Raw genomic sequence first — 16,269 nt, forward strand, 5'->3', positions numbered from 1 at the left:
CCGAGGATGACGACTTCGAAGGGGGCCGCACATCAGCGCAGGCCATGTACCGTATGATGCATCTACAGCGTCCCACATCAGATGGACCAGCTGTCGGATCAAATCGTTCACGTCGGACGTTGTACTAGCACGCACTTAATTTACGTGCTACGGCTATCTCTCGGTATTAGTAAAAGAGGATGGTTGGTTTAACTTTTCACCGACGAGTTCGAAAGCTGCCGCCTCAGCCGATCAGCATACGGTCCACGGTCCACCCACGCCCCGAAATGGTAAAAGTCAAAACGCCAGCCTCCACTCTTCCACACGCGTGCGACGGTGCGAGTTCCCCCCCTCTCTCGTCCCATCTCCCCGCCCCACCTACTCTGTCGCCAGCCTGTTCGTCACGGTAAAAAGAAAGAAGCACAGTAAAAACCAGCCCAGCCTCTGGCTCTCCATCTCTCACCTCGCACCCCCTCCCCCTCCCCTCCACTTTGACCCAGCACGAGCAGAACCCGGAAGCGAAGCCAGAGCCAGAGCGCATACCGCATAGCCTGCGCGCTCCGACGCCGTCCCCTATATAAACACCGCCACTATTCTCCCCGCCCCCTATCCCCCCCACCGCGGCAGCTTGATTCCAGACGCGTCCGCGGCAATGCGCCACCCCTCGACGCCGCCGGAGGTCCCCGCGGCCGGGGGCGAGATCCAGGCCATGGCGCCCGCCTCGGCCGCGGGCTCCTCCAGCACCGGAGGCTCGTTCACGGCGCTCCTGGGGCTCCCGACCTCGCAGGCCATGGAGCTCCTGCTCCCCGTCGCGGCGCCCGCCTTCCCCGCCGACCCGCACCTCGTGGACTGCGCCGCCCGCTTCCCGGCCTTCGCGTCGCCGTCCCCTCCTCCCCCCGCCTCAGCCGGCAAGCGCAAGGCCGACCCTGCCTCCAAGGTACGCATTATAAGCGCGACGCAACCGCGCCCTGTCCTCGCCGGGGCGAGGCCTGATCGTTTTTGCCGTGGATTGCTCGCCGCAGGGGAAGGTGGCGAAGAAGGGGAAGACGACGGCGGGCGGCGGCGAGGAGAAGGACTCCGGCGAGGACGAGAAGCCGGCGTACGTGCACGTGAGGGCCAGGAGGGGCCAGGCGACGGACAGCCACAGCCTCGCCGAGCGGGTGAGCGCCTCCCTCCGCCCCGCCCCGCCCGCCGCTAAACCCCCAGCAAAACTTAATAAACCACCACGGCCACGGGATTAGGATGGATTTTGCTGCAATGATTGGGTGATTAGGACCTTCTGCCGCCGCTTTTAGGGCCTTTTCAGGGGCTTGCTTTTGTTGCTGATTATACTATTATACTGGAGTACTTGATTAAATTATCCATCCATACATTTTTGGTTCTCCTCGTGCTAATTTTTCAGCCCTCTCTCCCCCAAAAAATAAATAACGCAGGCGAGACGCGAGAAGATAAATGCGAGGATGGAGCTGCTCAAGGAGCTGGTCCCCGGGTGCAGCAAGGTATGCAGATGCAGTTCCTTCTCACCCTCCCCCTCTCCTTCTTTTTGACATGTTTATCCTTCCGTTTTGCACCTCATTCCAACAGTAACTCAGCAGGGCTTCCCCCCCCTCCCCCTGAAACGAAAAGATAAAAACGCCACGGCCTCGCTCTCTGCCAACTTTGGCTGCCACGCGCAAAGTAGTACACATCCTCCTGCTTTCGGTGCTTCTTTTTACCGCTTTTGGCGCCACCACCGCAGCCAGCAGTAAGCTGGTCCAAACCTCCGCAGCGAGCTCAGACGTAGAGGAGTAGTGGTAGCGTTTTGGGTGCGGTATGGACCGGGTGTGCACACGGCTCACTCATCATCGGAAGATCATACGAGTAGCAGAGCACACGTCTCGCAGCTTAAAGCCCAGTCGCTCTCGCGTCGCGGGGGACAAGTACATATGGGGCGTGCTTGCTCCACGGAGGTGGGGGAAGTAGTGGTGGCCTTGGTTACTTCCTCGTCTCGTGGACGATGATCCTTGATCCGGCGCGCCTAACACGAGCGGGGAGTGGATGGGGTTCGGCCGCGGCCGCGGCTGTCTGGGCAGAATGTGGCAGCGGCTTCGAAAGGCGCCGGCGGAGGATAGCCTGTTGGGTCGCTGGGTCGGACGGGCGGACGCCATAGATAGTCCTCCCCACCCTACCATTGGAGTGTTGCTATCTCTCTATGCGCACGCAATAATGTCAATGTGCCCATGGGTAGGCATGGCATTGGTTGGTTTGCCAATGGGGGATGGATGGATGGATGGTCTTCTACTCTTCCTGCTTCATTAATGTGTGGATTTATGGAAAAGTGGTTGGCGTGTAGTAGTAGTAGTATCTGCTCGGTGGTTTCTGACTGTCAGGACGGCAGGCAGCCTTCGCGATCGAGGTGTCAAATGCCAATCCCCGTGAAAAGATTGGTGTTACTACTCTCTGACGATTCTCCTGTGTGTGTTGTATCAGCGGATCGCTGTGCCTCAAGATTCTGAACGAGTAGTCGTGTTGAAAGTTGCAAAAGTGGTCTGATGTTGTCAGTACAAGAGCACATCATTTAGAGCACAACCTACTGAAGATATCGATTACAGATCAATTCTGCGATCAGATTTGGCATTGCCGTAGTACCTCTTACCTATACCCATAGATGACATGGCTTTCTCGATGCGGCAATATTGGTTATACCAATTTTCTCTTAAAAGGCTGTTGATGTCGACAGTCCTGTCCTCTAAATACAATCTGAATTTGACTTTGAGTGGGTTGTATCAGGTATCAGGAACAGCGCTGGTACTGGAGGAGATCATCAATCATGTTCAATCCCTTCAAAGACAAGTCGAGGTAACTACTGTTGTCCATTGTAAGACCTGTCAATCCTAAACACCATTTCATTTCTTCCCACAAGCTTAACACCCAATTCCTTTTATATGGGGGCATGAAAGATAATAAGATGCTTCCCAGTTGGGTTTTCCCCTTTCTAATTGTCTTTTTTTGGGTAATTGTGGTTGGTCCAGTACCTGTCAATGAGACTCGCAGCAGTAAATCCAAGGGTTGACTTTGGTGGGCTAGACAACTTTTTGACTGCAGAGGTATGCTTGTTTTGTCAATCTTTTTCTATCATGAAGTTTTCCAGTAATAGAAACAGGTATAGTATTTTGCAAGCCATATATTATTGGGCCAAAAATTAGGATACATTCTGGGAAAATGAAACTATTTTTCCAAATTACAGTTATAGACCATTGTAAACTGCACGTCGTGCGAAGTCCTTGGTCAAAATTTCCTAATCAGAGTAGCCCTCTTCCCTGCATTTAGCTGCTTCATTTATTTTGACTGTTTTCTATCGAGACAATCAGCATATGGAGAGAATCCTATGCCACCCACTACAACGACAGTGAATTATATTATTGTCCTTGTCCGGTTTAAAATAAATCTTTTTTACTGAACCCCGTAACTGTAAGCAACTATACCACTACGAGACGTGTACATGCCAGTTATTGCCCTTGAGCCAATGCACACAACAAATGGGGAATTTTCAATTTGGGAGTACTAAAATTGCCAATCAATAGTGCTACCGCTTGCCGGGGCTTCCTGAGCTTCATGGTTTCACAAATATTTCCGTGTGCATGTGCGCGTGGAAGTTATCTGCCATTTGCCTTAGTTGCCTACCGATTTATTGTTACTCCATTTTGTAGTTATGCCTTCAGAGGAAAAGAGGTGCTGCTAGTAACAGGAGTTGAAAAGTTCAAAAAGTAACAGGAGTAGTAAAATATATACTGTATTATTGAAACTTGAAACAACGATAAATTGAGAATGCTCTGGACTAGACAGTTTTACAGTCAACTATATCATTTGAATAAATTATATCGTTATATAGATGAAAGCGACTGACGCTGAGGATACATTAATTAATGTTGCATTTCCAAAATAACCTGCAAAAGCTAATAATTGTTTTAAGTATATCTTATAACTAGTAAATTCGATGAAAGTTTCACTAGTTCACCCAGCCAAAAGTTCACGCATGATCCATTTTGAAGTAGTACTTACCCTACCCGGAAATTCAGCACCTGCTCCTCTTTATTCCTCAACATGCCATTAATCTTAAAATGCTTATTGTGGTGTCTACAGTGTGGAAGGATAACAGGTTTGAACTGCAAGAGTGGAATGGACCTGGAGCAAGTCAGCTGGCCTGACATGGGCGTCCATGGAGCGAGAAATCTCGCGCAGCTACAACAGCAGTTCTGGCATGGTGATTTAGCACAACCACACCAAGCAGCTTCAGAGTGGGAAAAAAGGGGGGATGTACAACCCCCTGTCTTCAGCAACACCAGCTCCTCACTCTTCGGCTACGACCTCGCGAGCTCTGGTAAAATATCGAGCACACACACCTTTAACCTACTGTGTAGCTGAATTAAGTTGCTTGTCATTTACTTCCACGTTTCTCAGCCTCGCGTGGACCACAACCGTTGTCTCTTTCTCTGTCCAGAGTGTTTGAATAGATGGATGAACGTGAAACGTGTGGTGTAGCTGAAAATATGTGAATAGTATATTCTACTAGGGAAATAGCTAAAGCTTTACACAGGATAATCACGAGCATCATGCCCTAGTAGCTCTTTTTACGGCTCTGATAAAAATCTCGGATATCATAGTATTGCTTTCACATAGCCGCCTCCTTTTGACAAAGATTACTGTGCAGAAATGTAAGTCAGGCAAAAAAAAAAACCCATAGAAATATGTAGTCTTCTTTTAACAAACATTACTGTGCAGAAATGCAAGTACTTTAAGCTGCATGTCATTTGACATGCTAATAGACGCACATATTTTAGTCAGATGACAGGCTGAAACACATAGCCAATGAACATTCATTCTCTAGCAAAAGGCAGGAGCCTGTAACTTAAATCGAAAGATTTCAGAATGCATTTCTTGGATCTTGCTCGATTTCTGTGTTGTTCATTCAATCATTATTGCCATCATCACCAGTATTTTGGGTGGTAGGGGCCATGGCTGTGTTCGTCCGGTGGATCTGTTCTCTCTGGCACCGGCGGGCCCAACCGGTTGGTGTGGATGGGCCCAAATCAATAAATGCAGTGTCTAGAAACCCATGGCGCCCCCCTTCTTTCCGTTTGGGCTTGGCTGCATAAGGCCTGTAGATGCAGATCTGGTCCCTTTAGGGCTTCTGACCACACGGACAACTGTGATGGGCCCACCGTTCTGTATGCTGTCCATTACATGTCTGGGGATCCCCTTTCCTGTAATGGGGGTTGCCAGCTACAACAACCTTAACCCCAGTGCCACTACCTCCAGCATTGGGCTGTGGCTGCTTCTACTGTAAATGTCTATCTTTTTGAATTAAAAGACAGTAGTGAAGTGCAAGCATCGAAAGTAAGTGGCAGTCGATCTGGCACGTGCAAGGATGGCATTGTGAGGCTAGGATTTAGGTACTTGTGGCACTCAGAAAAAATAAATTTCATTGATGTAGATCATGTCAGAACGTGAGCGTCTCTGCGCAAAATCATGAGATGTTTCGATGAATTGTCTGCTGTACAACAGTACTTTTTGCAGCTGCACTCTTCTAATAGCTGTTGTCTTTCTCCGTTTCTCGTACCGCTTATATTAATTGCTTGATCATATTCTGCAGGTGCAAATGTTATAGTAACATAATGTGCACCTTGTGAGTTTATTTGGATCTTTTTGAGATGCGAAAGTAGCTAAACCCGAAACCCATGCACCCTCTTGCATCTACAAATACAATTGACACATAACCGGCCTTGACATCAGCTGGCATATGCCCCTGCCATCTGGCCTATTTATTCCACTGCCATGGCAGTTCAAATAGGCTGAATCCAAGTGACACAGAAACTTCCACAATAACTCGTACCATGTGACGATCTTTCTAGCTAAAGATGGAGCAGCATCACTGGATAGTGAATACTGACATCGATCTCAACATCTTGTGGTGGAACCAATTGCTTTGTTACAGTGCATGGGGCCAGTTTAGAGGTCAATTCTTTAGCTACTTATGTGGCTCATGCCATGGAAACCAAGCGGGTCAGCTCCGTGGTTTAGCAACTAGTATATGTTGCACTGCTTTTGTTAAGATCGTTACTGCTCTTGTGCTGCCACTACGAGAAAAGTGAAGGGAAGGCCGGCCTAACAGCCTTGGCGATCTGCCGTTCGGATCTGGGCCAATCGATATAAGGCTCTGGATCCAAGCAGAGTGCATTTTGGAGAGACAAATGCTGTTGGAGGTACAGGCCCAATCATGCAAAGCGTTCAAGAATCATTAAAACCACCACGGACCCCCCTTCCCTCCTGACTAGATGATATATGTACTGCATTACGGCTGGCAGAATCTGTTTTGCGCCAGAAATTATTGCAGCTTCTTCGTGTACTGGTGCCTGCTCAAAGCTGAGTGGCATACAGCGAGCTTTGTCCAGACTCCAGCCATCATCTTTATCACGTGACCCGCCCTTGCTGCACTGGAGAGAGCGATCGTTTCGTGGCCTCATGTTGAAAATTGCCCTAATTTCTTTGAATTGTTTGTGACAATTTCTTTCGATTGTTTGTGATTTGGTTCTTTCGCTTTGCCTTTAATCCTAAATTGCTAGAAGACAGCAAAAGGTAAATACTTCCACTGTAACTTGATTTTGGACACTGTCATGGAATCTATAAACCGAAAATTGCTTTTGGAGGCCGAGCTCCATGGAGGCCTCCAAATGCAAAATTCGAAATTGGTGAAAACTCATATTTTTGCATTTTTTAAAAATCTGAAAAAAATACAGAGATAGATGAAGGCATAGTGCACAAGTGTGTAAATTTTCAGAACGAAATACGTTGAAATGAGGGCTGTGCAAAAAAGACAAATCTGGGGCTTTTTTTACGCCTGACACTATTTAACCTCCCAGACCATGAATTTGTCTTTTTTGTACAGGTTGCATTTCAACTTATTTCATCCTGAAATTTTACACACATACGCTTCAGATCCTTATTTACTTGTACATTTTTTTTTCAGATTTTTTTGAAACCGAATTTTTCAAAAAATCGGCTCCATGGAGGCCGAGAACCAAAACGCCATTACAGAGGGACTACATACCAGGCTTCCTGGCTCCCCACTATTCCATGCCTGCTAATGCATATTATATTTTGTTTATGTAACCATATTTTCAAGCTCTTTACGACGTGTGGTTAGAAAAACTTTCCGGCTATCAGTCGTATCGAGCAAAACCGATATGGCAAAAATCGGAGAAAAAGAGTTAGCTGTGTGCACCAGTTCATAACTGGTTCTCAAGCTGGTTACTCCCGCTGTCCTAGTTACTGTCACAGTTCTTTTCAATTTTTTCCTGAAACATGTAAATTGTAGTTTTTCCAAATGGCAGCATGGAAGCATGTTAGTAGTGTTATCACCTGATATTTTCCGGTGGCTAATATGCGATCGAAAAATTGAACCCTAGCAGCTAGCACTGACTTGATTATTTTCATGTCTTTTTACAGGACCGCAGCAACCGCCAACAAGCAAGCTAAAAACAGAGCTGTGAGCTACATCGGTATATTGCAGTCCAGGAGAGCGAGCTACACATAAGCTGGGGCAGACGGCAACGGCAGAATGCCATGGGGAGCAAGCAATCAAGACATGATCTGTGGGTGGCGCCGATGATGGACGGTGCGCTGCAGGGACTTGTTTCAACGGCAGCATTTTGTGATGATGTACATATGGAGATGGAGATAGGAAATACTGTTGGTGATGTGGAGCTGAGTTGGAACCTTGGAGGCATGGATGGGTGGATATCAGGTTTCCCTGCTGCCATCCATCTCTGTAGAGACGGGCGAGGGATACTGCAGTTTCTGGTTCGTGCTAAAATATTCTTGGCATGTGCCTTCTGACTATAATGGCTGCATAATCTTAAGGTTGTATGAGCAGCATTATTTGATGACCAAGGCCCTGTGGTTTTGCACCTCTGTTTGATTGCGTTCTCCAAATGTGGCAAGGCAACCAGTTGCCTTTTATATTTTATGCGCTTGTTCGTGTGTGTTGGGGATGCTATTGCTGGCCTGGGTGTCACTGGCGCTTGGGCATGTTGGTTTTGGTCATCTCCAGTGCTAGCAAGATTCATTTTGTCTATACCAGTTTGGTGTAGCTAGAGATGAGAGCAGAGAAGATAGTAAGTGCACCTCCAACGCGGCCACCAAACGGATTCTAAGGACATGTTTGGTTCATGACTAACTTCATCATAACTAACCTTACGTAAAGTATGGCTGCCACAAAAAGTGTGGCTAACGAAATAACCATCACAAGTGTAGCAAGAATTTGCAAAAAAGTGAGTATATGACATGTGGACCATATAATTAGAGAAGTGTGGCAAGCCATAAGTATGACAATAAATCAAACATATGCCTAAAATATTATAGCATGACTAACGGTAGGTGTGACAACCTTAGGCTGAGAACCAAACGACCCTTATATGTTCGGATTACACAATTTAAACATTTTTGTGCCATCCAACGCTGGTCACCAAGTTTGTTTGGACCAATCTGAATGGTTCCGGGCGTCTGGACATTCGCCATGTACGCATCCGACATGCCCACCCACCAAAAACAACCCACCCTAAGCAATTATTTCCCTATTTCGCTTCATTGGCGACCGACACCTCCATCGTACCATCCTGGCCATCGCTTAGGCCTTGTCGGACCTCTATTGCTCCACCCAGGTGCCTTCCCACCTTTGACAACACCGTTGTTCCACCCCGAATCCGGCCACAACCCAGGTATCCTTCGCTATTTGTCAACTCCAAGACAGGCAGCACACCTGGCAAGTGTTTGATCAAATGCCATAGCCAGTTTTTTTGACAATTTTTTTTGCAAACATGGCAGGTTCAAACGAGGAGTACTTTTACATCGAGATCATTGAGTCGTCTTCTTCGGATGAGGATGAGGAATATGAGGATGAAACACCTTTAATGAGGGCGGTTCTTGCAGACGCGGTGCGTCCGGAGGAGCATGTTCTCTGGTTGTTGAACCGGAATAGGGCATAAGGGCATTTTATGTTGGTCAGTGACTACTTTGCCCCCTCGTGTGCTATTCGAGCCCTATTTCAGCCATCATTCTTGGATGTGGCAACAAGTGCATCGCTACATTGGGGATGCTTGACTATGACACGACGACAAATCTATGGGACGAGTACCTTAAGATGTGTGAAAGCACATTCCTCGAAGCCATGCTCAATTTTTTTCCTTGTAAGTAGAGCGCCTAGGCCCCATGGGCCCCACCAAGGGCCGGGCCTTGCCCCCTAGTCTTGTTGCCGCAAAAAACTCTGGACAGTAGAATAATATGGTAGTCCAATAAAAATGATAAAAAGCATGCCAAAGTGCCTCTAACGTATTGCAATGTAGCTTGATTTAAAAAAATCTAGATACATTCGAGACGTATCAACATCCCAGGCTTAATCCATGCTCGTCCTCGAGCATGAAGATGATTACAAAGATGATTGTTGGAGAAGAATGCTACCAATCGTGATCTTAATTAACCGATGTAACACTTATGGTGAGTCTAAGGCAATAAACGAGATGTTTGGCTACATTTTATATCAACATATTAATGCATACAAAAGATATTCCTAGATATTCTTTGATAATCAAATACATCAAGTGAAAATCACCAGTGACAAAGGTTTAGAAAATTATCAAAGTTTATTGGGAACACAATGATAATCGTTTATGCAAAGTATATACGAACGTCAATCACTTCTAGTCTAACCCAAAATACAAGCCTGAATACAATCACTTGTTGCATGTTTGCTTTATTTCACAATCTTCATAAATTCTGAATTCGAGTGCAAGTACGAGTCTGTAACCTAACCAATGGCAACGAGAACATAATGTTGGGGGTTTCCAACAACGCAGCTAACCATTAGAACAAGAGGAAGACCTCATGATAGATACCGTGCAAGGAGTAGCGATTGCCATGCAACTAGGATGCACATAGACCTATATATGAATGAAACCTCTCCTATGAAATAATGAGTGTGCATCCCACTTACTTTCTCACGCACACCTAGAGCTCATTTAAGGTGGATCATCGTTGGAATATATAAGACACGTTCTATAATGTAAAGTCCCCACTAATATATATGACAATGAAATTCATGAACTCTCAACTAAGACATGCATGAAGTTGTACTACTTTAGAGTTTAGACCAAGCAGGGAGTTCCTCTTCTTTTTGCCCAGAGGGGCACCAGAATTCTCCCGACTCCCGCGTCACCTCTCTCGGGCAACACGGGGGAAAACCCCACCAGCGTCGACCACTCCCCCCGCCCCTGCCACTTCCCCAGCACCCCGCCGCTGCCTGAGGAGCCCGCCAGCAAAGCCTGGTCTAGCTCCAGGGAGGGCTGCAGCATGGCTTCTCTTTGGGTGACGCATGGGCGAATCTCGTGCACGAGCTCGGCGGACTCCCATGGGCGAGTGGACGTGGCTCCAGCGATGGCTGGCGCAGATCCGATGGTCCGAGAGTTGGGGCGGCGCGGCCTGGCCTCACAACGTCCGGATGAGGCGCGGACGCAGTGATACATCCATTCTGCATCATGATTTTCTATTGATATTTATAATGTTTTCAAGCATTATTCCACTTTATGATGCAATACTTATATCGTTTCTCTCTTATTTTGCAAGGTTTATACGAAGAGGGAAATCACCAGAAACTGGAATTCTCGACCTAAAAGGCTATGGAAAAGGCTGGAAATTTTCTAGACACCAAATGACTTGGAATGTCAAGGAAATTTTATATGGAATATGTAATGAATATTGGAGCAAAGAACTATCGGAGGGGGCCCACCACTTTCCCACAAGGCAACAGGGTGCGCCCCCTAGGGCGCACCCTGATGCCTTGTGGGTCCCATAGGTCACCTCCTGTGCCCACCTTCTGCTATATGAAGGGTTTTGACCTAGAAAAAAAATCAAGAGGATACTTTCGGGACGAAGCTCCACCATCTCATGGCAAAAACCTGGGCAAAAGCACTTTTACTCTCCGACAAAGCGATTGTTGGGAGGGGGAATTGAAGCCATCGTCATCACCAATACTCCCTCCTTTCTGGGAGGACCAATCTTCATCAACATTTGCACCAGCACCATCTAATCTCAAACCCTAGTTCATCTACCTCAGGGTTGTTGGTAGTGTTGATTACATCTTGTAGTTGATGCTAGTTGGTTTACTTGGTGGAAGATAATATGTTCTGATCCTTCATCATATTCATTATACATTTGATCTTGAACATGGTGATGATTTATGAGTAGTTATTTTTGTTCTTGAGGACATGGGAGAATTCTAGTTATATGTAATCATGTGAAGTTGGTATTCGTTCGATATTTTGATGATATGTATGTTGTTGCTTCCTTTAGTGGTGTCATGTGAACACTGACTACATGACACTTCGCCATATTTGGGCCTAAGGGAAGACAATGTGGAGTAATAAGTAGATGATGGGTTGCTAGAGTGATAGAAGCTTAAACCCTAGTTTATGCGTTATTCCGTAAGGGGCCGATTCGGATCCACATGTTTCATGCTATGGTTAGATTTATCTTAATTCTTCTTTCATAGTTGTGGATGCTTGCGATAGGGTCTAATAATAAGTCGGATGCGTGTTCAAGTAATAGGAACACCCAAACACCGGTCCACCCACATATCAAATTATCAAAGTAACAAACGCGAATCAACTCAACATGATGAACGCGACTGTATGATAACTCCCATGTGTCTCGATAACACTTTGCTTTATATAAGAGAACTTTACGACTTGTACTTTGTTATAAAAGGATTGCGACACCTTGCTGCACCTTTGCTACTATTCACTAGTAGGAGAAAGCCTACTAGTAGCGCTAGTTTTACCCCTACCAGTAGTGCTGGTGGCAGCGCTACTGCCAACACGCTACAGCTAAGTATATAGCAGTAGCGCTTTTCCATCCAGCGCTACTGGTAAGTACAGTTAGTAGTAGCGCTTTGCCGGCCAGCGCTACTACTAACTATCTGTAGTGCTGCTCCATAAAAAGTGATGCCGATAACGAGCGCTGCTACTAAACCCCAACTAGTGCTACTCCTAAGGTTTCCTGATTTCACATTTTTATTCATCCTCTATGTATTTGTGCATGCTCTATACAGTAGTTTCATAATATCATAGTAAACATACATTATTCTCATCATATCATACACATACAATAGTCTCGTCATACCATCATCATAATCATCATGATTATCCAACACAAATATCATCACATGTCGAAAATAGCGATACAAAATTATGGCACACCCACAAGTTTCATCATCCCTATTGTATAAGATAAGAGCGATCAGCATGAGCAAGAGCGCGACTATGTAGTACTTCTTGAGGCACCAGTTGTGCTCCCTCTCTTGCCATAGCATCCACCTCAAGTAACTATTTTCTGCTTTCGCTCTGCTGTCGAACCCTTTGTGGCTAGCCCCGGGTACCTTTCCTCCTGGGCCTGAGCGTCCGGCCAGTGGCCGTACACTCCTGAAATCCTCCCAATGAATACGATGTAGCAGTCCTTCGCCATTTCCGATCTACGTACCTGCATCGTAAGTTGATGAATTGAACGATAATATGCAACATAATGTACTTGAGAAACACAAAGAGGCATAGTTAGCAAAATACAAGCAACCTATAGTAAACATAAATAACAAAGTTCCTCATACACTAGTTAACAAAGTTCCTCGTTGTCATACACAAGCTAATTAACTAGAGCGATGTATGCGCTATTTCATAGAAAGTCGGTAGTACTAACTATAAACACACACTGTCATCGTCAATCACTCCTCCATGTCGGCGCCCCAATCTTCATAGTTAGGGATGAATGACCAGAGCTTGTTGAAAGGATTTAGGTCTAGACACTGAGCGCATAGCAGTTCTCGGACATTCTTCCGCCTCATTGGCCCATGGAAGAATATCCCTATTTGTTCGACGACCTCCTTCATGATCACTTGGGCAAGTTCACATTGTATGTGATAAAACTCAGCTCAGATTCGATGATCCGGTGTCCTTCCTATGCTTGTGGCCCAGCTGAAAATCTTGGCATCGCCGGAAGAAGCTGACATGCGAAGGCGTTGTATATCCCTTATGTACTTGATCGTGTGATGCATGAGGTAGAATCCATCATCCTTACTACCATTCGGTTGCTGGATGCAGGAGAAGTCGGTCTTATGGCTGAAAGTCGACGCTTGATTCCTGTACTTTTCACTTGGATATATCCACCAGTAAGGTTGAAGGTTAAAATGGCACTATCGAGAGCACTCTTTATGTGCGTGTAATCCTTTTTCTTGATGTTCTTTGATGAGTCCAAGTACAGAGCATGGGAGTATTGTGGGCACAAACAGATGAGGACGGCCTCCCGCTGAGTAAAATAGGTACACCTCAAATTAGCCTCAATACTTGCAATGGAATGATCAAAACTTATGAAAGGATATCCGCGGATGACTTATGTGGGATGATAAGGCAGGAGAATCATTTCTTTGTCCTTATTAGCGATCATGAAATCGCAGATGTACTTGCTCGCATAGTCCCGGTGCTCTTTGCAGACTACCAAGAAGCTCTCGTGCATATAGTATGGGTCCGCGACACAGATATATTCTATGTTCTCGCACCTGATAATGTAGTTGAGATACAACACATACAGGCGGATGAACTGAAAATCCATCTTGGTCATGTGGAACATGTCGTAGATGTAGTCAAATCGCAGGATGAACTTATCCGCGGGCCATCTGTCGATGTATGACATCGCACCCGGAACCTGAGCCGCGTAAAACGTGTATCCTGGTTTTTTCGTGCTGAGAAGTCTTCTCTCTATGGCCAGCACATCATCATGAAGTCTCCTTAGATCATTGTTGAGTATGTTATCTAGCGCTTTCTGAGGTAGTATAGGGTTGCCCGCGACATGGAAACGATCCGCACCTATGACAGGTATTCTGTCTACCTCCCGGGGCTTCAGAGGCGGCTGGCTGCTTGAAGCAGCTCTGGCGCCTTTAGAGCCTTTCTTCTCCGGTCTCCTCCTTCGCTTCTTGGTGGGTGGTGGTAGTGAGCCCACCATACCTTCCCTCTACCACCCCCAGTGTCGTCGGGCTAATTACCAGTGGAGGGCTCCCATGTTGTTCTTGCTGGGTAGAGGCGGCATCTGGAGGCGTCTCCTACGAGGATCGCATGAAGAGAGATTTTTTGCAATCAGCCGTAGGATGTTGTAGCTTCGGCAATTCAGGCATCATCAAGTCATCTCCATGCTCATAGTCTGAGTCATACTCCCAAGCATCGTCATAGCTGGTATTGATATACTGGTTAGGGTCATCACCATCCTCCTACATGACATCATCATCATTTGCTTCTTCGACGGGGGCGACGTCAGCTGGCACTAATGGAGGCTCTCCCTCATCGCGTCGACCGCTATCAACCACCACGACAGGTGCAGGTAATTAGGTAGGTGGGGTGGTGTTCATACCTTGTTGAGGAGTTGTCGTTGGTGTGCTACGGGGCGCCTCGACACGAAGGTGAGTCTTCGGCCAAGGCAAGATCCAGCTCTTGCATGCGCCAATTTTTTTAGGGGTCTCGTCGTCATCGACTGGTGCCGGAAGAGGCAAACCCTCGAAGCCCGCTTTCACGCTGGCCACACAAACTTTGAAGACGCCATGGGGAATCTGTCGATTGTGGAGCATGCGGTCCTTCGGCTTCATGATCGTTGCCTTTCCCACATCCACCTTCTGGCCGTTGACATCCTACAGTAGGGTGCACGGCGTTTCGTCGGTCTGTGAAGACATGACTACGACGTCAGACATCTGAAAGGCAACTAAAACGGAAGACTATATAGACATGATGGTGAAGAGTGTATGACGCGTAATTACCGTGATGGCGTCGAGCTCAGCTAAAGACGAAGCCCCGCCGAGCACGCCATAGATGGAGGACGGGCTGCTATGAACCGGAGCCAGACTAGGTATGGGAGCATGTGCGGTTACGTGAGCACGTGCTGGTGGTGCGATGTTCGCCGAATTGCTCCCGACAAAGCTGAGAAGGGGAAAGTCCTCTAGCCCTTTTTCTGGATTCCTCCTCATAAACTCAAAAACTGCCAGAACCAATTGGCCCAAGGAAGCTGCCACAACTGCATTGACCTTATCATCTAGTACCTTGACCAGCTCTTCTTTGGTCTCAGCTTTGCTCTGATCGACTGCCCGCGCAACCTTCTCGTTGATGGTCTATTGAGTAAGTTGCCGTCTCTGCTTTTTTTCCTCCGGCTTCTCGTGGTAGCACTTCATCCATGAGGCACCATCTTCGACGCCATACACACGTCCATACGACAGAGGTTTGTCCACTGAGATATTTTTCAGTATGTTTAGTGCTCGGGTGAACGGGTTGTCCCACTTGGGCCTCGCCGATGACTGAGACGACTCGTCGCTTTCGGCTGCCTTTTGGTGCTGCTCTTTCTGCAAAAGGAACGTGGATGGTTTATAAATGTGACAAAACTTGTTGTCGAATTGATTGGAAGCTAATTAATATAAGGTGGTAATTCAACAATTACCAGTAGTCTCATGAACTCCATCGTGTTCGGGTCCGTGTAAAAGACCTTACTGACGGGGTCCCACTGGTGTTGGGCCCTGATCCAGTCACGCTCCCGCGGGTCACTGAACTCCGCCAAGGGGTTTGGGATTCCGTGACTTTCACGTTCGGCGTCCTCCTTGGCCCATACGTGCCTCTTCCCCTCGTAACCACGGCTTCCGAGGCGATGGGCAGGCGTGTTCCTGGTCTGGAGCTCCTTCATTTTCTCCGACTTTTTCTGTGCTTCTTCTGTAGCGCAAGTCTCCTTGAATTTTTCGAAGTCCTCTTCCATTAGTGACAAATTGTCAGCATGAATCTTGGACCATGGTTCATTCTTCAGAATCTATTTTTCACCCTTACTTTCCAGGCGGACAAGGCGTTAGTGAACGCCACCATTGCCTTGCTGTTTATCTTTGTCATGGGTTCGTCATCCCATGAAAGTTATTTTTCAGTCCGCCCGGGGATCAAGAACCTATTGTGCAACTTCGTTAGGAGCGTGTGCTCCATATGTGGTATCTTCTTTTAACTTTTCGTTGTTGATGTTGGCAGTTTCCCTGAGGATGCATCCTATTTAATTGACATAGCACTTGTGCGCTGACTCCGGCGCAGTTGGCTCTAATTTCGTGGGGTGCATCGCCGTGACCACAATTTGTCCAGTGCCGAGCTCGTTTGGTTTTCTTGTCCTCTTCGGCTTCGGTCCTTCACCGGGTACGTCAACATT

The 16,269-nt window shown here is 46.9% G+C and overlaps 1 protein-coding gene across 1 annotated transcript; it reads left to right on the plus strand.

The window, feature by feature from the left end:
- The first annotated feature begins 541 nt into the window (after window positions 1-541).
- On the plus strand, window positions 542-7,908 carry LOC123411689 (transcription factor bHLH48-like). The gene is made up of 7 exons (XM_045104652.1): window positions 542-916; window positions 1,002-1,139; window positions 1,413-1,478; window positions 2,749-2,817; window positions 2,991-3,065; window positions 4,102-4,339; window positions 7,465-7,908. The coding sequence occupies exons 1-7, from the start codon at window positions 632-634 to the stop codon at window positions 7,506-7,508; spliced, it is 915 nt and encodes a 304-aa protein (XP_044960587.1). The 5' UTR covers window positions 542-631; the 3' UTR covers window positions 7,509-7,908.
- Window positions 7,909-16,269: the final 8,361 nt, after the last annotated feature.

This window comes from Hordeum vulgare, chromosome 7H, assembly GCF_904849725.1.
Source record: "Hordeum vulgare subsp. vulgare chromosome 7H, MorexV3_pseudomolecules_assembly, whole genome shotgun sequence".
Lineage (NCBI taxonomy): Eukaryota > Viridiplantae > Streptophyta > Magnoliopsida > Poales > Poaceae > Hordeum > Hordeum vulgare.